The sequence below is a fragment of the Arabidopsis thaliana genome (genome assembly GCF_000001735.4).
Source record: "Arabidopsis thaliana chromosome 1 sequence".
Lineage (NCBI taxonomy): Eukaryota > Viridiplantae > Streptophyta > Magnoliopsida > Brassicales > Brassicaceae > Arabidopsis > Arabidopsis thaliana.
The window spans coordinates 23,411,770-23,439,389 of NC_003070.9; the positions used below are offsets into that span (position 1 = coordinate 23,411,770).

At 34.6% G+C, this 27,620-nt stretch overlaps 9 protein-coding genes, 1 long non-coding RNA gene and 1 other non-coding gene across 17 annotated transcripts; 5 read left to right on the plus strand and 6 right to left on the minus strand.

The window, feature by feature from the left end:
- The first annotated feature begins 748 nt into the window (after positions 1-748).
- Positions 749-3,386, plus strand: AT1G63130 (Tetratricopeptide repeat (TPR)-like superfamily protein). Of its 2 annotated transcripts, NM_001334067.1 has the most exons (2): positions 749-3,010; positions 3,138-3,386. In NM_001334067.1, exon 1 carries the CDS (start codon positions 1,085-1,087, stop codon positions 2,975-2,977), a length of 1,893 nt encoding a protein of 630 aa, NP_001323319.1. In that variant the 5' UTR covers positions 749-1,084; the 3' UTR covers positions 2,978-3,010; positions 3,138-3,386. The 2 variants fall into 2 exon arrangements, with proteins under 2 accessions (NP_001323319.1, NP_176501.1); NM_104991.3 differs by having other exon boundaries at positions 749-3,386.
- Positions 1,220-1,667, minus strand: MIR5652. The gene has a single exon (NR_139461.1). It is a non-coding gene; the product is annotated as a microRNA ath-MIR5652 precursor (primary transcript).
- A 484-nt stretch (positions 3,387-3,870) lies between the features above and the next one.
- AT1G08603 lies at positions 3,871-4,080 on the minus strand. Its single transcript, NR_139462.1, has one exon. It is a non-coding gene; the product is annotated as an other RNA (long non-coding RNA).
- A 1,591-nt stretch (positions 4,081-5,671) lies between these two features.
- On the plus strand, positions 5,672-7,276 carry AT1G63140 (O-methyltransferase family protein). Of its 4 annotated transcripts, none has more exons than NM_001334069.1 (4): positions 5,672-6,217; positions 6,304-6,614; positions 6,700-6,764; positions 6,807-7,233. In NM_001334069.1, the coding sequence occupies exons 1-4, from the start codon at positions 5,688-5,690 to the stop codon at positions 7,104-7,106; spliced, it is 1,206 nt and encodes a 401-aa protein (NP_001321812.1). In that variant the 5' UTR covers positions 5,672-5,687; the 3' UTR covers positions 7,107-7,233. The 4 variants fall into 4 exon arrangements, with proteins under 4 accessions (NP_001321812.1, NP_176502.3, NP_001321813.1 ...); NM_202347.1 differs by having other exon boundaries at positions 5,725-6,217; NM_104992.5 differs by having other exon boundaries at positions 6,700-7,276.
- A 248-nt stretch (positions 7,277-7,524) lies between these two features.
- Positions 7,525-9,945, plus strand: AT1G63150 (Tetratricopeptide repeat (TPR)-like superfamily protein). 2 transcript variants are annotated; one of them, NM_104993.2, is made up of 2 exons: positions 7,525-9,552; positions 9,688-9,945. In NM_104993.2, the coding sequence occupies exon 1, from the start codon at positions 7,630-7,632 to the stop codon at positions 9,517-9,519; it is 1,890 nt and encodes a 629-aa protein (NP_564809.1). In that variant the 5' UTR covers positions 7,525-7,629; the 3' UTR covers positions 9,520-9,552; positions 9,688-9,945. The 2 variants fall into 2 exon arrangements, with proteins under 2 accessions (NP_564809.1, NP_001323422.1); NM_001334070.1 differs by having other exon boundaries at positions 7,525-9,536.
- A 119-nt stretch (positions 9,946-10,064) lies between these two features.
- RFC2 (replication factor C 2) lies at positions 10,065-12,145 on the minus strand. Its single transcript, NM_104994.4, has 7 exons — positions 11,841-12,145; positions 11,460-11,566; positions 11,267-11,368; positions 10,974-11,169; positions 10,755-10,883; positions 10,480-10,674; positions 10,065-10,409 (listed from the first exon to the last, which is right to left on the minus strand). Exons 1-7 carry the CDS (start codon positions 12,000-12,002, stop codon positions 10,299-10,301), a joined length of 1,002 nt encoding a protein of 333 aa, NP_176504.1. The 5' UTR covers positions 12,003-12,145; the 3' UTR covers positions 10,065-10,298.
- A 1,437-nt stretch (positions 12,146-13,582) lies between these two features.
- Positions 13,583-15,639, plus strand: AT1G63170 (Zinc finger, C3HC4 type (RING finger) family protein). The gene is made up of 5 exons (NM_104995.4): positions 13,583-14,346; positions 14,438-14,557; positions 14,650-14,782; positions 14,863-15,036; positions 15,128-15,639. Exons 1-5 carry the CDS (start codon positions 13,805-13,807, stop codon positions 15,302-15,304), a joined length of 1,146 nt encoding a protein of 381 aa, NP_564810.1. The 5' UTR covers positions 13,583-13,804; the 3' UTR covers positions 15,305-15,639.
- Positions 15,636-17,883, minus strand: UGE3 (UDP-D-glucose/UDP-D-galactose 4-epimerase 3). Of its 2 annotated transcripts, NM_104996.6 has the most exons (9): positions 17,418-17,883; positions 17,244-17,293; positions 17,018-17,153; positions 16,827-16,928; positions 16,495-16,722; positions 16,320-16,401; positions 16,135-16,217; positions 15,945-16,036; positions 15,636-15,874 (listed from the first exon to the last, which is right to left on the minus strand). In NM_104996.6, exons 1-9 carry the CDS (start codon positions 17,613-17,615, stop codon positions 15,790-15,792), a joined length of 1,056 nt encoding a protein of 351 aa, NP_564811.1. In that variant the 5' UTR covers positions 17,616-17,883; the 3' UTR covers positions 15,636-15,789. The 2 variants fall into 2 exon arrangements, with proteins under 2 accessions (NP_564811.1, NP_001321118.1); NM_001334071.1 differs by lacking the exons at positions 15,636-15,874; positions 15,945-16,036 and having other exon boundaries at positions 16,039-16,217; positions 17,418-17,834.
- A 2,077-nt stretch (positions 17,884-19,960) lies between these two features.
- Positions 19,961-21,409, plus strand: AT1G63190 (Cystatin/monellin superfamily protein). The gene is made up of 6 exons (NM_001334072.1): positions 19,961-20,081; positions 20,164-20,324; positions 20,407-20,559; positions 20,647-20,836; positions 21,026-21,090; positions 21,198-21,409. The coding sequence occupies exons 1-6, from the start codon at positions 20,066-20,068 to the stop codon at positions 21,231-21,233; spliced, it is 621 nt and encodes a 206-aa protein (NP_001319299.1). The 5' UTR covers positions 19,961-20,065; the 3' UTR covers positions 21,234-21,409.
- A 341-nt stretch (positions 21,410-21,750) lies between these two features.
- AT1G63200 (Cystatin/monellin superfamily protein) lies at positions 21,751-22,831 on the minus strand (the record flags this gene model as incomplete). Its single annotated transcript, NM_104998.2, has 5 exons — positions 21,751-21,897; positions 21,972-22,062; positions 22,156-22,501; positions 22,575-22,732; positions 22,813-22,831. The coding sequence occupies 5 exons, from the start codon at positions 22,829-22,831 to the stop codon at positions 21,861-21,863; spliced, it is 651 nt and encodes a 216-aa protein (NP_176508.1). The 3' UTR covers positions 21,751-21,860.
- Positions 22,832-25,919: 3,088 nt separating this feature from the next.
- On the minus strand, positions 25,920-26,908 carry AT1G63205 (Cystatin/monellin superfamily protein; the record flags this gene model as incomplete). Its single annotated transcript, NM_104999.1, has 5 exons — positions 25,920-25,960; positions 26,132-26,324; positions 26,414-26,572; positions 26,650-26,807; positions 26,890-26,908. 5 exons carry the CDS (start codon positions 26,906-26,908, stop codon positions 25,920-25,922), a joined length of 570 nt encoding a protein of 189 aa, NP_176509.1.
- Positions 26,909-27,620: the final 712 nt, after the last annotated feature.

Here is a 27,620-nt window from a genome sequence, read left to right on the forward strand (position 1 = left end):
CCAACAAAGACTAACTCTATAATCTCACTAACAATCGCTTGGATATTATTGTCGATCTCCAAGGAATTTATCATCAGGCCTTAAATGGACTTCGTTGCAGCATATTTCAATGGTGTATAAATTTTTGTAGCCTTGTAGGTATTGGTAGAGTTCGAGAACTTTGAGGATTGAAGGGAAGATATTATATGATCCACCCGAAATTTTTTCGTAAAAGGTTTAATATTCCTTGACGTTTGAAACCATATCAATGAAATTAATAAATAAAATATTAGAATAAACTTCAAAGATGGTTATAATTAACCATAATTTATCACTAAGGAGTATATGAAAGCCATGTGTCCAAACCAAACTCGTGTTTAATGTTCTAAACCAATTGTATGTACTTTCACATTCATTTATCAATAAGACTTTTGCAGAGGTATGAATACTTGTCCAAGTCCGTATAATGGGAGAAATGTTTGGGAGGTGATACAAATAGATGTGTATATTTTGCAAAATGAATGCATACTTTGGTTTTGTTGACATATGATTAGAAAAAATGATAATGACCAAACTTGTATTGTATCATTGTATCATATACAAGTGGAACCAAACAGATATAGATCTTTACAATCCAAGATATAAATTGGTAAGGTCCACGCGGTTTCACCTTAATTAGAAAGGGACATCTCAGCAATAAAAAAAAAAATGAAGGAAATATAGTTAGACAAATATGGAACCAAAATAGCAAAACTTGATAATCTTCTTTGTTTTTTTCATATTTATTTGCTAATGCTGGCCTTTCAATTTAGAACTAAACCAAAAAAAAATACATTATGTGATTATAAACCAAACCGGTGATAAAAATGATAAGATGAAATCTTGACCGGTCAAATGATCCAACGGTGGTGCGAAACTGGATGAATATCACTCTCACTCTCTCAGCCTATGTGAGTCTCTCTCTCTGTTTGGTTTGGTAGAACCAAAAGTTCAAACCTTTACTCTCTCTGTCTGCAAAAGGTTCATCATTTAGGGTTTATACAAGTTTACAGAGAGTTTACGATTCTGAATCAGTGATTTTGGAAGAAACCCCAATCAGCTGAAGATGAGGAGATTGTTTGCGATTTCATCGACGGGAAACAGATTTGTTCATCGGAGTCTTCTCGGAAAAGGTAAATGTGGAACTGCTCCTCCTTCCTTTAGCCATTGCAGTTTCTGGGTACGAGATTTCTCTGGTGTTAGATATGATTACAGAAAAATATCGATAAATAGGCTAAATGATTTGAAGCTAGATGATGCGGTTAATCTGTTCGGTGACATGGTCAAGTCTCGTCCTTTCCCTTCGATTGTTGAGTTCAGTAAACTGTTGAGTGCCATTGCTAAGATGAACAAGTTCGATCTTGTCATCTCTCTCGGCGAGCAGATGCAAAATTTGGGAATTTCACATAATCTTTACACATACAGTATTCTCATCAACTGTTTCTGCCGACGCTCTCAGCTCTCTCTTGCTTTAGCTGTTCTTGCCAAGATGATGAAACTCGGCTATGAGCCCGATATTGTCACGCTTAACTCTCTGCTCAATGGTTTCTGTCACGGGAATAGGATTTCAGATGCCGTATCTCTTGTTGGTCAGATGGTGGAAATGGGATATCAGCCCGATTCATTCACATTCAACACTCTAATTCATGGACTTTTTCGCCACAACAGAGCTTCAGAAGCAGTGGCTTTAGTTGACCGGATGGTTGTGAAAGGTTGTCAACCAGATCTGGTTACTTATGGTATTGTAGTAAATGGATTATGTAAGAGAGGTGATATTGATTTGGCTTTGAGTTTGTTAAAGAAGATGGAACAAGGGAAAATAGAGCCTGGTGTTGTGATCTACAACACTATCATTGATGCTCTTTGCAACTACAAAAACGTGAATGATGCACTCAATCTGTTCACTGAAATGGATAACAAAGGAATTAGACCAAATGTTGTTACCTACAACTCCCTCATAAGATGCCTTTGTAATTACGGAAGATGGAGTGATGCTTCTCGACTACTCAGTGATATGATTGAGAGGAAAATCAATCCAAATGTAGTCACTTTCAGCGCATTGATTGATGCATTTGTGAAGGAGGGGAAGCTTGTAGAGGCTGAGAAATTGTACGACGAGATGATCAAAAGGTCTATAGATCCTGATATTTTCACTTATAGTTCACTGATCAATGGGTTTTGTATGCACGATCGTTTAGACGAGGCCAAGCACATGTTTGAGTTGATGATTAGCAAGGACTGTTTCCCAAACGTAGTGACTTACAATACTCTTATAAAGGGATTTTGTAAGGCTAAGAGAGTAGACGAAGGTATGGAACTCTTCCGCGAGATGTCTCAAAGAGGATTGGTTGGCAACACAGTCACTTACACCACTCTTATCCATGGATTTTTTCAAGCTAGAGAGTGTGATAATGCCCAAATAGTTTTCAAACAGATGGTTTCTGATGGTGTGCTTCCCGATATTATGACATACAGCATTTTATTAGATGGGCTTTGTAATAATGGGAAGGTAGAGACAGCATTGGTGGTGTTTGAGTATCTGCAAAGGAGTAAAATGGAACCTGATATTTACACATATAATATTATGATTGAAGGGATGTGCAAGGCAGGGAAGGTGGAAGATGGGTGGGATCTATTTTGTAGCCTCAGCCTTAAAGGAGTGAAGCCTAATGTTGTAACCTACACAACAATGATGTCAGGATTTTGTAGGAAAGGTTTAAAGGAAGAAGCAGATGCCTTGTTTAGAGAAATGAAAGAAGAAGGGCCTCTTCCAGATAGTGGTACATATAATACGCTTATCAGGGCACATCTGAGAGATGGTGACAAAGCAGCATCAGCTGAACTCATCAGAGAAATGAGGAGTTGCAGGTTTGTTGGAGATGCTTCAACCATTGGCTTGGTCACTAATATGTTGCATGATGGGAGATTGGACAAAAGCTTTCTCAAGATGCTTTCTTAAAACAGTTTATCCTCGAGAGAAGAGGATCGTGAGGTGAATCAAGTCTTTATGTTGCCTTACTCTGTTTACTTCTCAAGCTACATGTGTGTATTTGGTTGCTGTCGTGTGTGTAAGCTTCATGAAGATGACTGATACTTTGCTTTGTGTAATTCATTGTTAGGTTAACACACACGAGATCAATTTGTGAGCATCAGAACAAGATCTCAGACGTGTCATTATTATGGTTTTACTGTAGTAGATTTGGTTTTTAACCAAACGTATTTTATAATTCTTGTTTTGAATGATTGCTAGCAGTTTCTAGTTCCTTTTGGTTCAAAAAAATAACTTGATTTGGATTCTTATTCCCAGTGACATTTGTAACGTGGATTTTATTTTGGTGGTAATATTTTAAACCGGTTTGACCAGCTCTTTTCTGTCTAAATTTGCTGGAGGAACACACTGTCAAACACAGATCTCATATGCGCAAATCCAGTTTCCTGAAGAAAAGCATTGGTATTAGACGAAAGTTAGGATGCTTTGAGCTGTCAAGAACAATCAAATCTACTAAAAATCGGTTATATATAGGAGTGAAGCATGTTTCAGAGGATATGTTCACAACAATTCCAAAAGCAGATGCCATCTTCATGAAAGTAAACTCATATATATTTCATTCATGGAAAAGTTTAATCAATAACAAATACTATCTTCATTTCATAAAAGCCTTGTTTCAGATTTTTTCACACACATTTAAAAGTGTTTTAAGTTTATCTTATACCTTTAAGTACATTTATGATTTTTTTTTTCTCCTATTAAATAAGCTGAAAGATTATAGATAAATGGTTTTGTTTTATTAAAAATGATGCATTGAAAATATAAAAGGACATTTTATATATAGATACTACATGATTAGGCCGATGGAACCAAAGATGAGCGACTCTTCTTGTAACATTGTGTTTGCTACGCAATGCTCGGTTTTTTTTTTCTTAGATCGAGACTTTGCCTGAGATTCTGGTTTTCTTCGATTGTGAAATCATATATGTCTTGCCTTCTCATATAGGTTCAACATTGACCAACAAAAACTACGGGTGGTTTAGTTTTTTTTGGGTGGAGAGTGGAGACTAACCTTGACCTTTTTCATTTGTAATGATTTTTCTTTCTTGTATGAACTATTGTTTGTTTATTGGCGCTGTTCATTTGTTCCGAGTGTTTTCGTATATGCTTTAAACAAGCACGTACTATCAGCAATAGCAAAAGTAACATGATATTTGTTAATCCCGTTGGAAATTCATGTCCATTATTTTGTATATATATATATTATATAATAGTAGAATTTGGTTATGTAGTGCATATTCTCTAAATCTATGCTTTCTAAGGTTAAAAACAGGCGCCCATATGGACGACATAAATGTCGATATTTAAGAGGCACTGCAAGTTGAACAAAAAAAAAAAAGTATAGGCACTGCAAAAGTTATCCAACGTATTTAAGACTAAGGACTAAAGATTCAAAGATAATATTCAGAAAAAGAAAAAGAAAAAAAGAGAAGATAATATTCGGAAACATCCACAAGCATTCTAAATCTAGAAAACATAAATAATACAGCAAAGATGGGGATGAAGATATGATCCAACTCCATCACAGATTCTCAAGACAGATTTAGAAAGTGTCAAGCTCACCAAAAGGGTTATAGGAGACTGACTGTTAATTGAAATGCTTTCTACACGTGGACGCACTGATATCATATTAAAACCTGATTGTTTGTTGAACATTCACTAACTCATACCAAACGGTCCAAACCTATGTCTCCATTTTCTTAAATGTTGATTTCGATTCCATACCTACTTTGCATACATTATTGAATGTGTTTCTTAAGTTGTGATTAAAATTAAATGAGCACAATATCACAGTCGAATGGTATATCGATGTAACACTTTAGGATTGAATCAATATGAAAAGTTATACACCGAATTTGTGAGAAACGAGTATAGCTTAGACAAAATTTGTTTTTCTTAAATTAAGCGGAAAAATAATTAAACAGAGACCAAATTAAGCGTTCTTCTTGAACTGAAATCACTAAAGTAAAGTTAACCCGTTAGTAGAGTGTTAACTATTTAAACAAAGAAAACTCCAAACCCAATTGAGAAACTACTCAAACATAGAAACAACACATAATGATTCAGTAGCTACCAATATCATATTCAACTTTGTTTCGATTCCTTTAAAACAAAATATAATTAACCAAATAAAATAGGTCATAATCGATTCAGAAACAATTTCATATTCTTCTCTAGTTTAGTTCAGTTTCATTCTACCGGAGTTGTATACAATCTATAATTTTATCGCTTATTACCTTAAAAGCGTCCTCAAACCAACCAAAACAAAAATAGTTGCATCAATGAATCCATCAAAGCATATAAATTCACACCGTCTTAAAATGGAGTGTTGATGGATAAGTACCAACAATTTTAGACCATTCACACTGAATGAGTATGACTAACATTCACATTCACATTCAATTAGGAAAGTTGTACTAATGAACACACAATAAAAGTGAAAACAAATCTCTACATATTCTTGTACACCAATCTATATTAGATGATCATTTTAAATATACACGAATATTAATTTTATAAATGAAAAATACGTGCCCATATTTTAATTAATTTATATATTTAGCTATCAAATATTAGGCATAATGTTGGTGAGGTTTCTGAGTATAAAAAATGACAAAGTATGAATACCATCTATACCTTTATTACCTATCTTTCTCGATTTTCCAACCAAACAACAACAATGGAGAACCATCTTCAACATTCCTTAACCATCATTCCTAAACCGGATCTAATCAAAGAAGAACAACGTTATCACGAAGATACGGTGAGCTTGCAAGCGGAGAGGATTTTGCATGCCATGACCTTCCCCATGGTTCTCAAAACTGCTTTGGAGCTTGGCGTTATCGACATGATCACTTCTGTAGATGACGGCGTGTGGCTCTCGCCTTCTGAGATCGCTCTTGGTCTCCCAACCAAGCCCACCAATCCGGAGGCACCAGTATTGCTGGACCGGATGCTAGTTTTGTTAGCCAGCCACTCAATCTTGAAGTACCGTACGGTAGAAACCGGAGATAACATTGGAAGTAGAAAGACCGAGAGGGTCTATGCAGCTGAACCGGTTTGCACGTTTTTCTTGAACCGCGGAGATGGCTTGGGCTCTCTCGCCACTTTGTTCATGGTACTCCAAGGGGAAGTCTGTATGAAGCCTTGGTACGATCCTAGTTCATTATTCACAAAATGTTCTACATATATACACGTAACGTTAACTAAAACTGATTCTAATTTATTTTTACTAGGGAACATCTCAAAGACATGATATTAGAAGGAAAAGATGCATTCACCTCTGCTCATGGCATGAGGTTTTTCGAACTCATTGGTTCGAACGAACAATTCGCTGAAATGTTTAACCGGGCAATGTCGGAAGCTTCCACATTGATTATGAAGAAGGTTTTAGAAGTTTACAAAGGATTCGAAGATGTAAATACTTTGGTGGATGTGGGAGGAGGAATTGGAACAATCATAGGTCAAGTGACTTCCAAGTATCCTCATATTAAAGGCATCAATTTCGATCTAGCATCGGTTTTAGCCCATGCTCCTTTTAATAAAGGTACACGGCCACTAAGTGATAATTAAAATTAAAAAGTTACCGCTCTTAAAATTATCATATTACTCTTGCTCAATATTACATATAGGAGTGGAGCATGTTTCAGGAGATATGTTTAAAGAAATTCCAAAAGGAGATGCCATCTTCATGAAAGTAAGTAGAAAATGAAATGGTTAATGATTGACACTTTGACAGTGGATACTACATGATTGGACTGACGAAGATTGTGTAAAGATCCTAAAAAATTATTGGAAAAGTCTTCCCGAGAAAGGAAAAGTGATAATAGTCGAGGTGGTTACGCCCGAGGAACCAAAGATTAACGACATTTCTTCTAACATTGTGTTCGGTATGGACATGCTGATGTTAGCAGTAAGCTCAGGTGGTAAGGAGAGGTCTCTTTCCCAATTCGAGACTCTAGCCTCTGATTCGGGTTTTCTTCGTTGTGAAATCATTTGTCATGCCTTCTCATATAGTGTTATCGAATTACACAAATAGGCTCGACATTTTACCAACAAAAATTACGATTCATCTCTCGTACAGTCGTACTTGCGGAGACTATATAGAGTGGTTGTAATGTGTAAAATAATCTGTGTATTGTTTTTTTTATTTATGTGATTTAAACAAATAGCATGGTATTATATAAAAAACAATGTGTTGATATACCAAATTGGTTAGGATTAAGCTTCAAAGATAATGCATTGAGATCAGTCAGTTCAGTTTTTCAAGACTAGTTGTATATGGAAACAGAAGTAGAGTAAAATAACAGCCATCACCAATTTTTTCCACAATTCTTATCTCTTGCTTGTAAATCCGGTTTGAGACTGTACTTAGTACTACTGATTGAGATCAATGCAAAAGATTTTCTCACAAAATAAACCGGTTAGGTAATAAGTTCTAAACCAGAACCCCACCGGTTTGCATATCTCATCCCTCCGTGTAGGGTTTTGCGATTTCCAGAGAGAGAGAGAGTGAGACTGAGATTGAAGTCTCCTGAATCAGCTGAAGCCAAATCGATAAGATGCAGAGATCGATTTCATTGACGGCCAAAAGATTGTTTGTTCATTGGAATCTCCAGGGGATAGGTAATCCTCCAACTGTTCCTTCTTTCTTCAATCTTTGCGGTTCCGGTTGCTGGGAACGATCTTTTGCTAGTGCTAGTGGTGATTACAGAGAGATATTGAGAAATAGGCTAAGTGATATTATTAAGGTAGATGATGCGGTTGATCTGTTCGGTGACATGGTCAAGTCTCGTCCATTTCCTTCCATTGTTGAATTCAATAAACTGTTGAGTGCCGTTGCTAAGATGAACAAGTTTGAACTTGTCATCTCTCTCGGCGAGCAGATGCAAACTTTGGGAATTTCACATGATCTTTACACATACAGTATTTTCATCAACTGCTTTTGCCGACGCTCTCAGCTCTCTCTTGCTTTAGCTGTTCTTGCCAAGATGATGAAACTCGGCTATGAGCCCGATATTGTCACGCTTTCTTCGCTGCTCAATGGCTACTGTCACAGTAAGAGGATTTCTGATGCCGTAGCTTTGGTTGATCAAATGGTCGAAATGGGATATAAACCTGATACCTTTACATTCACAACTCTAATTCATGGACTTTTTCTTCACAACAAAGCTTCAGAAGCAGTGGCTTTAGTTGATCAAATGGTTCAAAGAGGATGTCAACCAGATCTGGTTACTTATGGTACCGTAGTAAACGGATTATGTAAGAGAGGTGATATTGATTTGGCTTTAAATCTGCTCAACAAGATGGAAGCTGCGAGAATAAAGGCTAATGTTGTGATCTTCAACACAATCATCGATAGTCTCTGCAAATATAGACATGTGGAAGTTGCTGTTGACTTATTCACTGAAATGGAAACCAAAGGAATTAGACCTAATGTTGTCACCTACAATTCCCTCATTAATTGCCTTTGTAATTACGGAAGATGGAGTGATGCCTCTCGACTACTGAGTAATATGCTTGAGAAGAAAATCAACCCCAATGTTGTTACTTTCAATGCATTGATCGATGCGTTTTTTAAAGAGGGGAAGCTTGTAGAGGCTGAAAAATTGCACGAGGAGATGATCCAAAGGTCTATAGATCCAGATACTATCACTTACAATTTATTGATCAATGGGTTTTGCATGCACAATCGCCTAGACGAGGCCAAGCAGATGTTTAAGTTCATGGTTAGCAAGGACTGTCTTCCAAATATACAGACTTATAATACGCTTATAAATGGATTTTGTAAGTGTAAAAGGGTTGAGGATGGTGTGGAACTCTTCCGCGAGATGTCTCAAAGGGGATTAGTTGGCAACACAGTCACTTACACCACTATTATCCAAGGGTTTTTTCAAGCTGGCGACTGTGATTCTGCCCAAATGGTATTCAAACAGATGGTTTCTAATCGTGTGCCTACAGATATTATGACATACAGCATTTTGTTGCATGGACTTTGTAGTTATGGGAAGCTAGATACAGCATTGGTCATATTCAAGTATCTGCAAAAGAGTGAAATGGAACTTAATATTTTTATATATAATACTATGATTGAAGGGATGTGCAAGGCTGGCAAGGTGGGAGAAGCGTGGGATTTATTTTGTAGCCTCAGCATTAAGCCTGATGTTGTAACATACAATACAATGATCTCAGGATTGTGTAGTAAACGCCTACTACAGGAAGCAGATGACCTGTTCAGAAAAATGAAAGAAGATGGTACTCTTCCAAATAGTGGTACATATAATACGCTTATCAGAGCAAACCTTAGAGATTGTGACAGAGCCGCATCAGCAGAACTCATCAAAGAAATGAGGAGTTCTGGGTTTGTTGGAGATGCTTCAACCATTAGCTTGGTGACAAATATGTTGCATGATGGGAGATTGGACAAAAGCTTTCTCAATATGCTTTCTTAAAACAGTTTGTCCTCGAGGTAGGAGGAGTCTGAGGTGAATCATGTTGCTTTACTCTGATATTTTTCGCAACAGAGTCCTTATGTTACATGGTGTGTATTTAGTTGTTATCGTGTCTGTAAGCTTCATGAAGATGACTCTGATACGTTGTTTTGTGTATTTCAATGTTAGGTTAACACACACGAGCTACAGAAGAAGATTTCAGACGTGTCATCATTATGGTTACTGTAGTAGATTTGGTTTTTAACCAAACGTATTTTATAGTTTTGGTTCAATAAATATAACTTTATTTCGTTTCTTGTTCCCAGTTCTTTTTTCTTTTTTTTGGTCACAAGTGTGTTTATTCATAATATAAAGTCAATGTAACAGACCAAGAGTTTACACCATTTCACAATGTCATGCCTTACTCATATAGTGTTATCGAATTACACAAATAGGTTCAACATTTTACCTACAAAAATTACGATTCATCTCTCGCACTTGCGTAGACTATATAGAGTGGTTGTAATGTGTAAAATAATCTGTGTATTGTTTTTTTCATTTATGTGATTTAAACAAATAGCATGGTATTATATAAAAAAATGTGTTGGTATACCAAACTGGTTAGGATTAAGCTTAATATTCAGAAACATTCACAAGCAATTCAAATCTAGAAAACAGAGCAATACAGCATGGAAGTTCCAACATCTATCCGAATTCTCAAACAACGAGATTTAACCAACTTGGTTTAAACATAGACCGGCCACCAGTTCATCACTAGAGATGAGTGGAAGTTACCTAACTTAAGGTGCTTTCGCTGTTTCACGAACAATGGATAACTTAGCCAGAAGACCACATAGCTGAAGATAAGATCCAACTCCATCACAGATTCTCATATGCGCAAATCCAGTTTCCTGAAGAAAAGCATTGGTGTTAGACGAAAGTTTGGATGTTTTGAGCTGTCAAGGAGAATCAGATGTATACCTTCATGAACTCAAGTTTCAGATACTCAGCCATATCGTAATTCTTTATTATACGGAAAAGCGTTGTGATAATGTCGGTTGGAGAGTAGCCCAAATCATAGAGCTGCTTTAAGCCGTCACAGGCGATGTCAAACTTACTTTCCAACACATTGCGAACAATGTTCTTGACATGAAGCGGGTGAGGCTGGTCACAGACCTAAGTGAAGAGATCTTTGATTGATGATATGAAACCAATGTGTTTTATAAGCCAAAGTGAATTAAGGTTTTGTTTCAAACCTTGAAGACGTTTTCTTGGTTGACAAACGAAAACCCGCTGAATGTGGCTTGCAAGTTGTTCAGAGCTTGCCTCATGTCACCATCAGCTGTAAAGATTATCGCCTCAAGGCCTTCAGGCACATACGGAACCTTGAGAGATTGAAAACATAAGCAATTAGAAAATTTTCAAAATTGCAGTAAGTAAACATGTCGAATGAAAGAAAAGTGGCAAATCCGTACTTTCTCTGCTGCAACCACCACCAAGAGACGGCCTAGTATCTGCTGATCAGATAATCTAGAGAATCGAACTAAGGCACATCTACTCTGAATGGGCTCAATAATCTTGGCTGATGTATTACAAGCAAGTGCAAACCGCGTAGAGTTCGAATAGATTTCAATCGTTCTCCTCAATGCTTGTTGTGCTCCAGATGTCATACTAGTTTTTTAGAAACCGAAAACAGAAAGTCAGAAAAAAAAACACTTAACTGGAACAATTCAACTTGAGAAGGAATACTCAAGTAAAAGTCACTAACCTGTCAGCTTCATCTAGGATAACAACCTTATGACGCCCTGGAGGAAGTGTTACTTTCTTCTGCGCAAACATCTTAATTTTGTTCCTTACAACATCAATACCCCTACAAACATAACAGAACATTGAAGATGTCTAACCAAACAACGATTGAAGATAGAACAACATCCCATAGGTAAAAGATTGGCATCACATACCTATCATCAGATGCATTCAACTCCAGAACAGCCTCCTTGTAATTCGTGCCAAGGAGCTCATGAGCAAGAGCCAAAATGCTTGTGGTTTTACCTGTTCCAGGAGGACCCTAAGGATATACAACCAAACAACACAAAATCATATATCAAATCTCCACAAGTAATACTAAACACAGAGATTTTCTAAAAATCAAACCTTCATTAACTTTGGCAGACAATAGAAATTGATTAAAAACCCTCAAAATCTAAGCTTTATCATGAAATCTACACAGTAAACAAACCCAAAATGCCCTAATTGATCAAGTTTTCATCAAACCTAAAACTTTTTAGCAAATTCGAGGAGGGTTTAAATCAAAGAGTGTCAACAGAAGAGTAAAATCTTACGGAAAGGATAAGATTAGGCATGTTGCCGTCGCGAGCAATGACTTGAAGTCTGGAGACGGCGTCTTCGTTTCCAACGATATCGACTACTTTGCTCGGCCTGTATTTCTCCACCCATGGTTCATTGTATCCGTCACCGGTAGAGGTTGATGAAGAAGACGCCATTATCAGTCGGAAGAGAAGGAATCTCCGACCGGTGAGATTTGGAGGGTTTTCTGGTTTGGAGGGAAAATTGCTGGAGGATCCGATTAAGGGTTTTACTTTTATACAATCATTTCATTAAAGGGCCTATAAAAAGAAAACATCCGAATTCTGTACCCAAAGTATATTAATTTCACTATATAGCCCCGCCTTTTAAAACTCGTTGTTACATTTATGCCCAGTTCGGTTCGATAAATTTAAAATTGGTCTATTTTATTATAAATAGATGGGAAAAAAAACCAAAACAAACCTCAATTAATTTTTATTTGGACGTTTAATACTCAATTGTTTTTGGTTGGAAAGTAAATACACGAAATAATAAAATCATACAATTTAATACACAAATAATTAATTGTTGTTATTTTCATACTCACGATCTCACAACAAAAATAAAATTCCAATTTTACTCTTACCATCTCAATTAACTATTATTTTTTGATAATATAATATTAATTATATAATTTTAAATAAAAATTAATTTTATTAACATTTTAGTTTATGGTCTCTAAAATTTAAATTTTCATTTTTATTATTATTATATTATTCTAAAATTTAACATAAAAATTATAGAAAATCAAAAATATTTTAAAATAGTCATTATTACAATCTTCTTCTATCGTTGCAATATCAAAGAATCGTTTTCTCTTTAAGGAAATTTAGAATCAAAGATTAATCTAATTCGTTGAGATTTGGGTTGAGGTTAGCTATTTTGCTACTAAAAACAAAATTAGCCATTTTTATGAATTGATAAATCTTGAGAAATACGATGAGATTCGGGTTGAGATTTTGTCGAAAATAGTTTGATTCTTGAAGGATATACAATCGAAAAGAGAGTTTCTCACTACGAAGAATATTTACCGGCCATTTTAAAATATTTTTAATTTTCTATAATTTTTATGTTAAATTTTAGAATAATATAATAATAATAAAAATTAGAGACCATAAACTAAAATGTTAATAAAATTATTTTTTATTCAAAATTATAAAATTTAATATTATATTATAAAAAAATTAATAATTAATTGAGATGGTAAGGGTAAAATTGGAATTTTATTTTTGTTGTGAGATCGTGAGTATGAAAATAACAACAATTACTTGTTTGTGTATTAAATTGCACGGTTTTATTACTTCGTGTATTTACCTTCCAACCAAAAACAATTGGGTATTAAACGTCCAAATAAAAATTAGTTGAGTTTTTTTTTGGGTTTGTTCCCTAAATAGATGTCGTATAAACTATAATTTTTTCGATTAAAAATTTTCAATTTGGATTTGAGTTTAATTTAGATTTATTCCGGTTTTCGATTAAAAATTATGCTTAAAATTTTTCGAATTTTTGTTAATTTTTTACTCAGTTGGACAAAAGAATAAATTTCGGTTTAATATGGTTTGGTTCAGTTTCTTACCCACCCTTAATTTGAATCAAGTTAGTGTAAGTTTACCATATAGCCACTGAAAAAACTGAATATTACATATATGTCCCCTAATTTCTCTGGTTGTCATTTGAGGAGACATTAAATTCATTACAATTTTGATTTTTTATATTCATTTTTCAAACATCACGTTTCCCGATTTGTCCGACTCATCATCTTCTTTCTCTTTCTGTCTCTCTCTCTCTCTGTTCGAATCGAAACCCTAACAAATCCGAAATTGTCTCTGAGATTGAAATTGCCCCAATTTAATGGCGTAAAGCTTCACCAATTTCATCAATTCGATATCAATTTTTGAAATTTCGAAGAAAGGAAGAAACTTTGAAAAGAGAAAGCAAAATGTCAAGAGAGACGACGACGGAAGCAACGCCTTTGATTTTAACCGACGGAGGAGGAGGAAGGAGATCGGTGAGAAGACAAGGGTTAAGAGAAGCGGCGAGGTTACTAAGACATGCAAGTAGCGGGAGAATGATGATGAGAGAGCCATCGATGCTTGTTCGTGAAGCTGCGGCTGAGCAGCTTGAAGAGAGACAAAGCGATTGGGCTTATTCGAAACCTGTAGTGGTTTTGGATTTCGTTTGGAATCTTGCTTTTGTCGTTGTTGCTACAGCTGTTTTGGTACTTAGCAGCGATGAGAATCCGAATATGCCTCTTAGGGTTTGGATTATTGGGTATGGGTTGCAATGTATGATGCATATGGTTTGTGTTTGTGTTGAGTATCGTAGGAGGAATAGTAGAAGAAGAAGAGATTTGAGTCCAAGATCTAGCTCTTCTTCTTCTTCTTCTTCTTCTTCTATGGATGAAGAAGAAGGTTTGGGTTTGAGTAGAAACTCAGATGAACGTTACTTGGAGCTAGGTCAATTAGAGAATGAAAACAATAGGTACATTTGTTTTAAGCTTCAGTGATTGTGAAACAGATATTGTCTTATATGTGATGTGAATTTTGGCTAAAGCAGTGTTTTCTGTAACCAGTTTTGCTAAGCATCTAGAATCTGCAAATACGATGATCTCATTTATATGGTGGGTTATTGGATTTTATTGGGTATCTTCTGGTGGTCAAGAGTTAGCACAAGGATCCCCACAGCTTTATTGGTTTGTTGTTAATTTCTCTTATATCTCTTAGATTCTTGAATGTTTAAAGTGTTTAAGTTCTTAAATTTGTTTGGATGTCTTTGTTTTTATAGGTTGTGTATAGTCTTTCTTGGTTTCGATGTGTTCTTTGTTGTTTTCTGCGTTGCATTGGCTTGTGTTATCGGCATTGCTGTTTGCTGCTGCTTGCCTTGCATCATTGCAGTTCTATACGCCGTAGCAGAACAGGTAGCTTCAAATTACCTGTTTCTTTTGTTACCTCCAAGAAAGTTGGATTTGTTCCAATGAAAATCTGTTGCAAAATGTAGGAAGGAGCTTCGAAAGAAGACATTGACCAACTTACTAAATTCAAATTCCGAAAGGTTGGTGATACTATGAAACACACTGTTGATGAAGAACAAGGACAAGGAGATTCTGGAGGAGTGATGACTGAATGTGGTACAGATTCACCCGTTGAACATGCTCTTCCTCATGAGGATGCAGTAAGTAACACAAAAAACCTGTAAACCTCTGTGGCTAGACTCTGTTTGGATTTTGATGATCAAAACCAGATTTGCTTCTGTCAATCTACAGGAATGCTGCATTTGTCTTTCCGCTTATGAAGACGAGACAGAGCTAAGAGAACTTCCTTGTGGCCACCATTTCCATTGCGGTTGTGTGGATAAATGGCTTTACATAAATGCTACTTGTCCCCTCTGCAAATACAACATCCTCAAGAGTAGCAACTACGAAGAAGGCGAGGAAGTCTAGAAGACTAGAACAGTAAGAAGAGGAAACTTGCAAATATGCGAATATCTGTATCATTTAGCAGCTGAGGAACCCATGAGAAAAAGGGTTCGAGATTTGATCAATTTGTTGTTTACATTGCTTGTTATATGTTTACACATTTTAGTTGCTTTTTTCTTTGGAGTCTGTATGTTCTGTTGTTGTCGACTCTTGTTAACATGTTTTGGTACTTACTTGCTCAACAAGTTAACAACATCTTGTATCTCCTCATCTTCTCTTTTTCAATCCTGAATTGAGAATGCTTCTGCAGTGAACTATAAATGATTCGTTGATTATAACGATTAGTTAGTATTACGCAATGTAGATAAACTTTATACTTTATTAACCGAAAGATGACGAGTTCAATACAACTTTTTTTGAAGAGAGAAATCAAATAGATGCAGGAAAATAAAACGACATCTATATCTTTTTTTTTCTTTATATTGAGTGGTGAAACAAAACAAAATCAATCAAGGCTTCTTCTGGAAACCCCATGGATTCTTATTTGCCCAGTTCCATTGATCTCTGCACATCTCATCAACTCCATATTTTGCCCTAATAAAGAAAAACAAAAAATTAGTCTTTTGTGTTTTGAAAAGTATTCAAAGTATGGTTCATTACTTACTTCCAGCCAAGTTCCTTCTCAGCTTTCTGAGTTGAAGCATAAACAGCTGTTGCATCTCCAGCTCTTCTTGGACATAGCTTGATAGGTATTTTCTGCAGAAACAAATATTTTATAGCATCCAGAGACCAAATCTTCGGTCTTATTCACACAAATTTCATTGCATAATTGCGGAAATAAGAGAAAATCTTACCTTGCCAGAAGCTTTTTCAAAAGAAGAAACCATTTCTAAGACAGAAGTTCCTTGACCAGTGCCAAGATTATAAGCAGTACAGCCTAAGATTAAGATGACACACACAAAACATTATTAAAATTCTAATCATTGGTTGACTCCATCAAAACAAAAACAAACAGTTAAAAGTCATATAAAGAGTTTACCAATCTTTGAGTCTGAAAACAATTTGTTTAACGCAGCCACATGGCCATCTGCTAAATCCATTACATGGATGTAGTCTCTAACCTGCAAGTGTCAAATGCACCTTAGTTTATCAATCTATCATCAGAAGTCCAAACAGAATTTTCGAAGAAAGAAACGGTATTATCGATGTTATACCGCGCTACCATCCATGGTAGGATAATCATGTCCAAATACATTGAGTTCAGGTAATCTTCCAACCGCCACTTGTTGGATATAAGGCATGAGATTATTCGGTATGCCCTTTGGATCTTCTCCAATTCTTCCACTCTCGTGAGCTCCAACCGGATTGAAGTACCTCAGAAGAATTATCTTCCATTCTGGTTCCGCAGCGTGAATGTCTCTAGCTATCTCTTCAAGAAACAGCTACACAAATAGTTCAAATGTTTTCAAGATCACAGTCTTAAATAATATAACCTTCAAGATTATGAACACAAAACAGAACAAAAGAGATTCGAGGTGTGAAATACCTTAGTACGACCATAAGGATTCATAGCCTGTAACTCAAAGTCTTCCACACATGGGACTATTTCAGGTTGACCATAAACTGTTGCAGACGACGAAAACACCATCTGCATATAAAGTCAAGAGTCAGAACAGTTTGGTAACTAAACTAGAACAAGTAACACATATTCAAAAGTGAAGGATTTTGATCTTAAACCATTTTGCAGTTGTATTTTGCCATGGTCTCATATAGATTGATAGTTCCAACTAAGTTATTATCAAAGTAACGACGAGGGTTTCCAACACTTTCTCCCACAGCTTTAAGACCAGCAAAGTGAATCACAGCATCAAATCTGTTTCTCCACACAAAGAATCATAATATCAAAACCAACTCACCTGAATAAAAAATTGCATAATCTCTGTTTCAAATATTTTCACATTACCTCTGATTGGAAAAGAGTTTCTCAATATCTCCTTTGTTTCTTAGATCACCCTGCAATTAATCAAAACAATCAAAATCTAACAAGCCAAAAGAATCTATACATAAAAATACAATCCTGATTACTCTAAAAGTAGCCATATGAATATAAAAATCGAAGCTTTTTTGTGGTACTAACCAGATTGAATTCAAGCTTGGTAGAGAGATCAGGACCAACAAGTTCCCTAACCCTATGAACAGCTTCAACGACAGAGTTATCAAGATTATCAATGATCGTAACCTTAAAACCCTGATTCAAAAGCTGAACAACAGTATGTGTTCCAATGAATCCAGCACCACCAGTCACCAAAATGTTCTGTTCCACAGAAGAACCCATTTTTCGAACAAACCCACTTCCCAAAATCGAAGCTTTCTTCACTATTTAAGAAAGAGAGAGAGAATAAAGTTTGAGTCTTTCTTTATTCTGGGAGTTATTTGATCGGTTGCTTTCTTGTGAGTAGATAAGAACGACGCCGCAAAAGTGAAATTAAGGAAAAAGGTAGAGAAAGAGAAAGCTTTTTTGCTTTTGATTGGTTTCTTGAATTCGTGAGGGTTTATATAACTAACTTGTTATAACAAACTTTATACACCTTTTTGACCAAATAAAAAAGATCTTGTTGGAACAAAAGAGAGATGACTCATTTGCTATTTTTGGGTTTATGGATAACGAGTTATGACCAAATCCACAAGGATTAGAGGGAAAAGTGGGATATTTAAAGTTTGTTTATTGTTTTTTCTTAGTGTGTAATTCGATTTAGTTTCCTAATTTTTTAATAGATAATTAAGGATTTAGATAGTTTTTTTTGACAACAAGGATTTAAAGAGTCTAAAACCAAATATTATGAGGTGTTGAGTTGTCATTTGTAAAGTTACAATAATAGTCAACAAGGATTTAATGGATTTTTTTGGTATTTTTTAAAATTTGATCATTTAGAAAATATTATATATACATTTTTAATTTTTTTTAATATTATAGTTTTTTTGGTGTTTTTGTAAATGTGTCCAGATGTACAGGAAACATAACTTGATATGTGGAAATAAAATGACAAACTTTTTTAGGAGATAAAAGCTTTTATTGCTCATTTATTTAAAGACGATCGAGTAGGAGGTCAAGCAACAAAGACCAAACCACAAATTGGACGGATGTAGCAATAATGATATTCCCATTGGCTTGAGATAAACGAAATGTTGATTGCTTATAACCCAAGTCACAGGCGTGTAAAAAGGCTTAGTTTTTTTTTCTTCTCTTTCTCTACTTATAATTTATTAATCACCATTATTCAAACCCTTTTTATCATTTCAGAAGCTTTCGACTTCTCCTCCACGTCAATTCGTCTAGCTCAATCCGAATTTCCCTTTTTAAGATTGTGAAAAGCTTCATAAACAGAATGACCAAGATCGAAAGACCCATTATAATACTCACTATACCATTACAATAACTTGTATATGTAAACAAATGCGAGTTTTCAAAAAGTACTACATCTCTTAAAAAAAAATTAAAAAATTAACTTCAATAATATAGACAAACAAATATCATCGTTATTGAAAACTGGCAAGTAAAAAAAAGTGAAAACATATTTTACAGGAAAAGACAAGATAGTTTATTTGTTGGCTAAGAAAAAGAGTGAAAGTAAGCATTGTGAAAAGGTAATAATTAAACCAAGCTTAGAAATGTCTGAAATGATATAGCTTATGAGAAGATTCCACCATCGCCGTCTCAAAATGAATGTTGAAGTTAATTAAGGACCCGAATTCGTCCAATGTTGCTATCTTATAGCTACAGATATAGCCGTATAGGACGAAATAGAGGCTTCTACTAGAGTATTACCACAATATCCATTTTGAGATGGTGGAATCGGAGACGTTAACTTAAGGTCCTGAGAGCAACTTCATTGCACAATAGAAAGAAGATGTCTTTAACAATATTAAAATATTAAATTTATAAAATATTAATAATTAAATATAAAAGATTTTAAGTGTAGGAAGACACTCAACTTATTTGTGCAATGGAGTTGCTATGAGAATCTTCCACGTCAGTTGGTTATTTTGGCATTGAATGGTTGTAGTTCTTAAAGCAGTTTTAGTGTTTACAAAAAATATGTTTTGTAGCCAATCAAAATTATGAAGATTTCTAATTAATATTGTTTTTAAAATTAATTTTAAGATAAATAAAAAACCCAAAATCCATTTTTTTGTCTATAAATAAACTTTTAAATTAAATTTTAAATATCTTATTAATTTATATTATAAAATAAAGTTGCATTTACGTCATTCTAAGTTTAGGCTTATTGATTTGTGGTTTCAATGTAAAACTTAATATTATATGAAGTCATTTGTTAGTGTTGAAATACATATACTACATATTTTTATTGTTTCATTTTTTTTTCTAATAGAAAAACATAATACATTTAATATAACTAAAATATTCTTATAAAAGCTTTCTTATTTAAAATTTTGAGATATTTAATTTGGATAAGTTTAGTTTTTAAGAAAGAGTAGTATATGGAATTAAAATTGTGTGGCAAAAAGAATAGTAAAATAATATTAATAACAAATAGAAAAACTTAAGAAAATTGTTGGATTGACTCATCATCATAAAAAAAAACTAGCTCTTATTTAGTACCGGTTTTTTTTGAGGGGGTAGTCTTACAAAACAAACAATACGAGGGCAAAGGAAGACAGATCAATAAATAAAAGGGACTTGAGTAAAATAAAAGGGACATTATAGAGTTCCCGAAGTTAGGGCTCATCTTCTGTTCATCAAGACATCAACGTACGCACAAGGCGATGAGTGAATTTGAAGGTAAGATTCGAAATTCGTTTCCCTAAAAGTTAGGGTTTATTATATATACTCTCTCCCGATCAATTCCAATGATATGTCTCAGGCTGGATCAAATGGCTCGAACCAGTGTTTTTGCTGTGGAAACCTGAGGATCCTGGCTATGAGAGACCAGCGTATAGGGATTGGACCAAAGAGGAAGATGAGCCTAAGTACTCACCAGAGAAAGAACTTGCCTTACTCGACAAACAAATCCTTGCAAGCGATGTATTTATCCTTGTGATTTTTTTTCGGTTTATAATGAGCTCTATAAATAAATTTGTGAAATTGAGAGTTTGTGAAACAACAGGGTTTTGATATCGACTTCACACACTTCCGTTGTGTATTCAATTACCATCTTGCTTATCTCGATTCACATGAATTCGTTGATGAGCCAGAAACCACAAGAGATTTACTCGAGAGGCTCTCTAGGAAGGCCCTTGATGACTACAATCAAGAATCAGTGAGAACTAACCTTTGTATATGCCTTGTGCTTTCATCACATTTACATAAATTGATTCTTTTCTTCTCTCTTTGTTTTGAAAAACAGAGAACACAATTTGAGTTTGTCAAGGTTGTGAAAGCAAACTTTCACTTTTGTTGTGCGATTATGTTTCTCATAACCTTCGAAGTTGTTGACCCTTATGATAACTTGATCAAACTCTTCCAAACAAGGGTTCGCCACGCTGAAGATATCGTGACTGAGTACGTCTTTTGCAGGCCGAAACCCAATCAAGGAGGTATCTCTAATCTTGTTTTGTTTTCCATCTCTAGTTACGTTGTTGTTGTTTTTTATGAATTCGTTGTGGAATATATATTTGCCTCTTTCACCCACCATGGAAGATGGATTAAGCTTTCGATCTTCCTTCTTTATATATTTTCGTGGCTATTTCTTTAGTAGATTTATAGTATTTGGATTTGTTTGATAGTGGAATGCATTGGTGTGAAGAACAATGATGGGAAAGATGTCCAAACAAATGTCAAGGAACAAGAGGTAATCGAAAGATTTAACTGCAAGAGTGTTTTTTTTCCTTTGATGTCAAGATTCCTTGTATGTATGGATGGTTTTTAAGAGTAATCACCATCACCTTCACTTTACAGATTGGAGTAGGAGCTTCTATATGCCACAAGGAGTGAGAACCGGGAGATGCTCTTGTGTTAATATACATTTTCTTTGTGATATTATAAACCCCTATATATAACACTCACTATATATACCATTACAATAGCAAAAAATCCCATGTCACCTTAGTTTATTGTTTTTAAGAGTTAAATTGAATTGAAGTCTAAAGTTTGGTTGCACTAGACTACAACACTCATAGTATTTGAACAAAATGCTTTTAAAGAAGCTCTTAAAAATTTGTAAAAAATATCGGCCAACATTTTACATAGAAAATGTGTGTACCCATAACAAAAGGTTGCGCGAAATTAAAACTTTTACAGAGTAAAGATAAATCACATAACTTCATAGAGTTTTGACATTTAAGCAGAGCAATAAAGAGAAATTCATACTTTTCTTGTATTCTCTTCGTTTCCAGTCAAAATCAGAAGACATAGGAAGAAGCTATGCTACCAATTCAGACTGAGAGAGTAAGATTCATTCTAAAACATAATGAACGATACAGATAAATGAAAACAGTAAAACTCGCACAATATATAATAAGTTCATTCCCTAGCAACACAAGAGCTCCCATAAGTAATTAACTAAAGTCACATCATCTAGGACGCAAATAGATTATAAAAACAATTCAGCATCTCTGCATTCTAACTCCTTGTGGCACACAAAGGCTCATCCTCCAATCTGTAAAGAGAAGAAAATCAGCCATACAAGAATCAGAAAAGCAAAGTAAATTGATAGATGTTTCCATCACTTACTTTTGTTTCTTGACGACATCTTTGGGAACATGGCTCTTGACAACTTGCTCAATATCTCTCTTGACAACTTTCTTGATTCCAAAGTATTTCACTATCAAAACAAATACTATATATGTGAATCTCTAGAAACAACCAATTGTTTCAACAAGAGAAGAAATTGAGTTTAGGGTTTATATAATAATACCTCCTTGATTGGGTTTAGGTCTGCAGAAGACATAGTTAGTAGTGATATGTTTACCGTGGCGTACCCTTGTTTGGAAGAGCTTAACCATGTCATCATAAGGATCCTTGACTTGAAATGTTATGAGAAACATCATCGCACAAGCAAAGTGAAAATTGGCTTTAACAACTTTAACAAACTCATACTCTGTGCCATGTCTGCCATTGTGGTCATCAAGAGCTTCCTGAGCAAGGCTCTTGAGTAAATCCTCAGTAGTATCAAACTCATCGTCAGCGAATTGATCAGAATGGAGAATAGCAGGATGGTAGTTGAATACACAGAGGAAGGAACTGAAATCTATATCAAACCCCTGAAAAGTGATTTGTTATTAGGATCATAAATAAATAGAATAAACCAAAAGTAATTAGGGGAACAACACATACATCGCTAGCATTGACTTGTTTGGTCATAAGGGCAAGTTCTTCCTCTGGTGTGAGCTCAGGCTTATCTTCCTCCGTCCTAGTCATGCATGAAGGTCTAACATAGCCACGGCCCCCAGGTTTCCACAGCAAATACGCAGGTTCGAGCCACGCAACCCAACCTGAGACATTGTAAATTGGAATCGATAGAGTTAAATTATAAACCTTAAAAACTTAACATTAACGAAATTCGAAATCGTACTTCCATCGATATCACACATCGTCGATCAACAGATGAAGAACCCTAACCCTTTTTTTATTTTTTTTGGGGGAAAGTGATTTTAGATTCGTTAGAGCATCTCCAATAGTGAGAGCCCTCTATTGGGTTCTCACCATTTTTTTAAGAATAAAATTTTGAATTTGAAGAGATGAGAACTTATGTGTTTTTTTTTTAATTTTGTAAAGTCCAATGGTAATCTCTCTTTGTGGAGTTCTCAGGGAAAAAAATTCTATTGATTTTGAAATTGAAATGTTGAAATGTTTGATGTTGAAATTGTTGTAATAGTGTGAAAAATTCTGTTGATTTTGTTGTTAAACAACCAATTAGTGTAATAAAATCATGATATGGTCGGTCTCTAGGGAGAGATTAGTTGTCATCTTTGCATCTGATAATATCTGAGTTGAAATAATTTCCTCTGCCTCACAAAGAACTACCTCAAGATTTTAAACTTTGTTAAGATATGGCTGAAACATTGCAGAAAACAAACTGGAATATTGATACATGAATTCAAAGTCTCAAATTGAAAACCTGCAACTACTCAAAGTCTCAAATCATTGATAAGAAAAAACTGTAACTCATTAAACACTTGCAACTCATGAAACCTACAACTCAACCTCCATCTTCACTATCTTTCAGTTATTGGAAAGAAGGTAGTGCTGCTTCGTATTCTTAAACCAAACCTTGCAGAATCCTGCAATTTCTCAAACCAAAACATGCAAATTAGTTCACCAAAACCTGCAATCTATAACTCAAAAAATTAAAAGCTGCAATTTTTCAAACCAAACCTGCAACTTCTTCACACAAAGATAACCTGAAAACGAATAAGGCAAAGAACCATAAGTATTTGAGATGAAAGTCTATGTGAAACTCTTCGACACTTCTGTAGCTGCAGTATTAAACAACAGAAGCATAGATTTTTATCACACTAATGACTAAACCATATAAAAACAAGCTAATCACTCCTTAATCGCAGTCTATAACTAAAAAAAGCACAGCTTTATTACACAAATCCCTTAGATAGAAGCTGACCTTTACATCTAGAGCATTAACATCGAGATGATCTGCGATTAAGAATCGGAACCGAGAAGATTAGTATACCAGATCCAAGAACTCGATTCACCTGAAAACCAGAGAGTTTCCAAGCAATGTAAGTCAAAACATCGACATGATTAGAAACAATGATCAAGATAGAATCAGGAGAAGCTTTCACGCTTTTTTTTTGCTTTTTTTGTTAAAAACAATTGACCAATGATAAGGCACCACGTCATCGTCTCTCATCTCTCTCAAAAACTCTCTCAAGAGAGACAGCTATCTCTCTTTTAATCCATTTTGATTTATTTTTCAACTCTTTTTTCAAGAGAACCAACAATGAGAACTCCATTTTGCATCCATTGGAGATGCTCTTAACTACCTTCTTCTGGAACTCTCTTATAATAATATCCAAATTTATTTTCCTCAAGTCGCTGTTATTTATCCTTTCTTTGTCTTTTGGCCTTATACTTTTAGTTTCGTCAACTACCACCCTGTCGATTGTCGAAAGCTCTCTCTTCTCAAATCTTTCTTTTTATAAAATAACAACGTTAGTAAAAAAAAAAAGTGCATTGGATAAAATTATGATACGAAAAAGTATCTTTCATTGCTAGTGAAATACTACAACTTTAATGTCTTGTATTGCGACAAATAGAAAATATCCTCTAGTTGATGTATTTTATCTTTTATTATTCCTCTATAAAAAAGTTTGTAATTTTTTTTTACTTTTCGGAGTAAGAGATAAAACCCATGCTTGTGTTTGGATTTAGCCCAATTACATTTTAACCAAGTAAAAGCCCCATAGCAAAAAGAATGAAGTCTTTAGAATTGCGTCATTAGAGAAAGACATAAAGTGAAAACTGAAAACTTGTTTCCATGTAGAATAATGAGCGTATGATCAATCAGATATCCATGGGTGAAATCACGGCTTACAGTAAATTTGTAAAAAAAAAAAAAAAAAAAGTTACTTGATTTTCAAACCATGTGTTTTTGAATCAATTTTACCAAATTAGATTCTAAATTTGCGTTGAATCTGAATATAAGTACTCAGGATCTTCAGGTGTACATAGCAAATATGCATCTTGGACTCACGAAGTCCAGCCTGAAATAACAAATCGAAATAACAAGCACTGTGTATTTACAATCCCTAGATTTTAGAGAAACTAAATTGCATTCAGAACTTCGAATGTTTCCCCCATCCCTGCGTTGAAGAAGAGATGAAAAAAAGACTTAATTGCTAATGATTTTAGTTACGTTTCCCTTCTTTATTTTTCGTTTTTTTGGCCTCATACTTTTAGTTTCATACAAGCACACAATCGAAAACTCTTTTCTGAAAATGATCTTATTCAAAATAACAACGTTAGTTAAAAGTGCTTTAAATTAATACTCGAAAAACTAGCATACGACAAAAAAAAAAAAAGTATATGAATTTGAAGTACAGTTTTTGAGCTAGCTAGATATACGTACTACAATGAAAACATGTCGAATTTCGATAATTACAATAACAATAGTAAGTAGTAATCGATTATTGGTCTAAAAATTCTGACACTTTTTCTATTTTCTCCACACATTCATCTCCGAAACAAGTCTGCTCGATGATGTTCACTGTCAGCCGATTTCTCCTCCAGTTGTCGCCACGGTCTTCTCCAACACATTATGGTTAGTTTAATACGAGAGAATTTGATCGCTATGCATAACCAATGAAATACGGCATTCTCTTATTGCTATGTTCAAACGTCTTAGCTTCCATCATAAAGAAATTGTCAAGTTTTATGAAGTTAAAATATTTTCTCTATAAAGTTTGTAATTCTTTCAACCTTCTGTTTACTGGTTTTGAAACTTTAAATTTAAAAATCCTATACGATAAAAAATTTCAATTGTATGATAACAATTTTTTAAGTTGTTAATGATAGTGCTAAGCAAAACAACTATCTTAAGCTTGTTAACGATATATAGGGCTAAGTAAATTTGGGTTTAGAAAACTGATGACCACCGGTCCTGAGCACTATACAAAAGAAACCTTTGAATGGGTATTTCAATCCAAGATTCCAACGTCAACGTCAACCTTTGACATCTTCCTCGGCAGTTTCATGAGAGTCAACTGGCAAATCAATCAAAAATAAAACAAATGTCAACAACCAGAGATAATAACCACTTTTACAAGCTATATACATCTTTAAACAAGAGAAAGAGGCAACTATATATACTCCACAATGCATCACTTATGCTTTTGCTATGAACCCAAGTATCCAAAACAATAACTTTTTTGTACCTTCTGGATTCGGTTTCGGCCTACAAAAGACGAATTCAGTGGGGTAATGTGTAGTGTAACGGATCCTAGCTTGGAAGGTTTTTTCCTGGTCATCAGATGGATCAAACACTTGAAACGTGATGAGAAACATATATCCACAAGATCCGTGAAAATTGGCTTTGACAACCTCGTGAAATTCATATTTGTTCGTACCCTGTTTCAAACAAGGAATCATTCAGCTCAGTTGAGTTGCTGTGTACAAAAAAGAACATTAGGAACGTAAATGGATTATTATTTTCTTACACATTCGTCATTGTAACGCTTAAGAGATTCTTGAGAAAACCTCTTCATGAAATCCCCGTTGGTTTCTTCTGATTCATCATCAAGGAAATCGAAATCATCGGGGTCAACAAGATGGTAGTTGAACAGACATCGGAACAACGAGAAATCAATATCGAACCCCTAATTCACACAGAACCTACAATACTTCATTATGACAACAACTTTGAAACAAAAACAAAAACCATACTCTCAAAAACCTCGCTCTTCGTGATTTGTTCGTTCATCATAGCAATTTCTTCATCTACTGTGTACTGAGGCTCGTCTTTCTCAGTTCGTGTGATATAGTGATGCTTCAAGCACTCAGGATCTTCAGGTGTACATAGCAAATATGCATCTTCGAGCCACGCATTCCAGCCTGAGATAACAAATCGAAATCAAGGGATTTTAATTGATTGATCGGGAGTTTTTACAAATCCTAGAGTCTAGAGAAACAAAACCTTCGAATGATTCACCCATGCCTCCCTCTTCACGTATCAAAGATCGCACTTTGCGTTGAAGAAGAGATGACGAAACCCTAACTTTTTTCTGTTCGTTTTGTTGAAAGTGATTTTAGTTGCGTTCCCTTCTTTATCTTTCTATTTACTCAAGTCTCTTTTTTTTTTTTTTTTTTTTAATGATTCTTTGACCTCATAGTTTTAATTTCGTACAACTACTACCAAATCGAAAACTTTATTCTGAAAAAATCTTATTCAAATAACAACGTTAGTAAAAAGTGCAATTGATACTTCAAAAACTAGAATACGATATATGAGCTAGTGTCATATATTAGACTATGATTTTGAAATGTATATGATATATGAGCTAGTGTCATATGAGAATTTGAAAGTTATGCATATATAACCAATGAAATACAAAATTGTCTTTATTGCTATGTCTTAGAAAGTGGGAGATAATGTTGTTGGAGTAATCCTTAAGAAGCCTGAAAATGAAGTAATCCTATTCCTAACTGAATTATTTTAACTATTGAAATAAATTTCAAGTTTGCTTTGGGTAAAATACTTAGCCAACTTTTATTGATTTTTTCATTAAACTTTAAGTATACACCATTTGTTTCATATTATTGTATGTTTTAGCCATTTTATTTTTGATTCACAATATAAGATGTTTTGAAGAAAAATATCAAGTTGCTATGCAAAAATTAAATTTAAGAACTTTAGTGACTATTTAT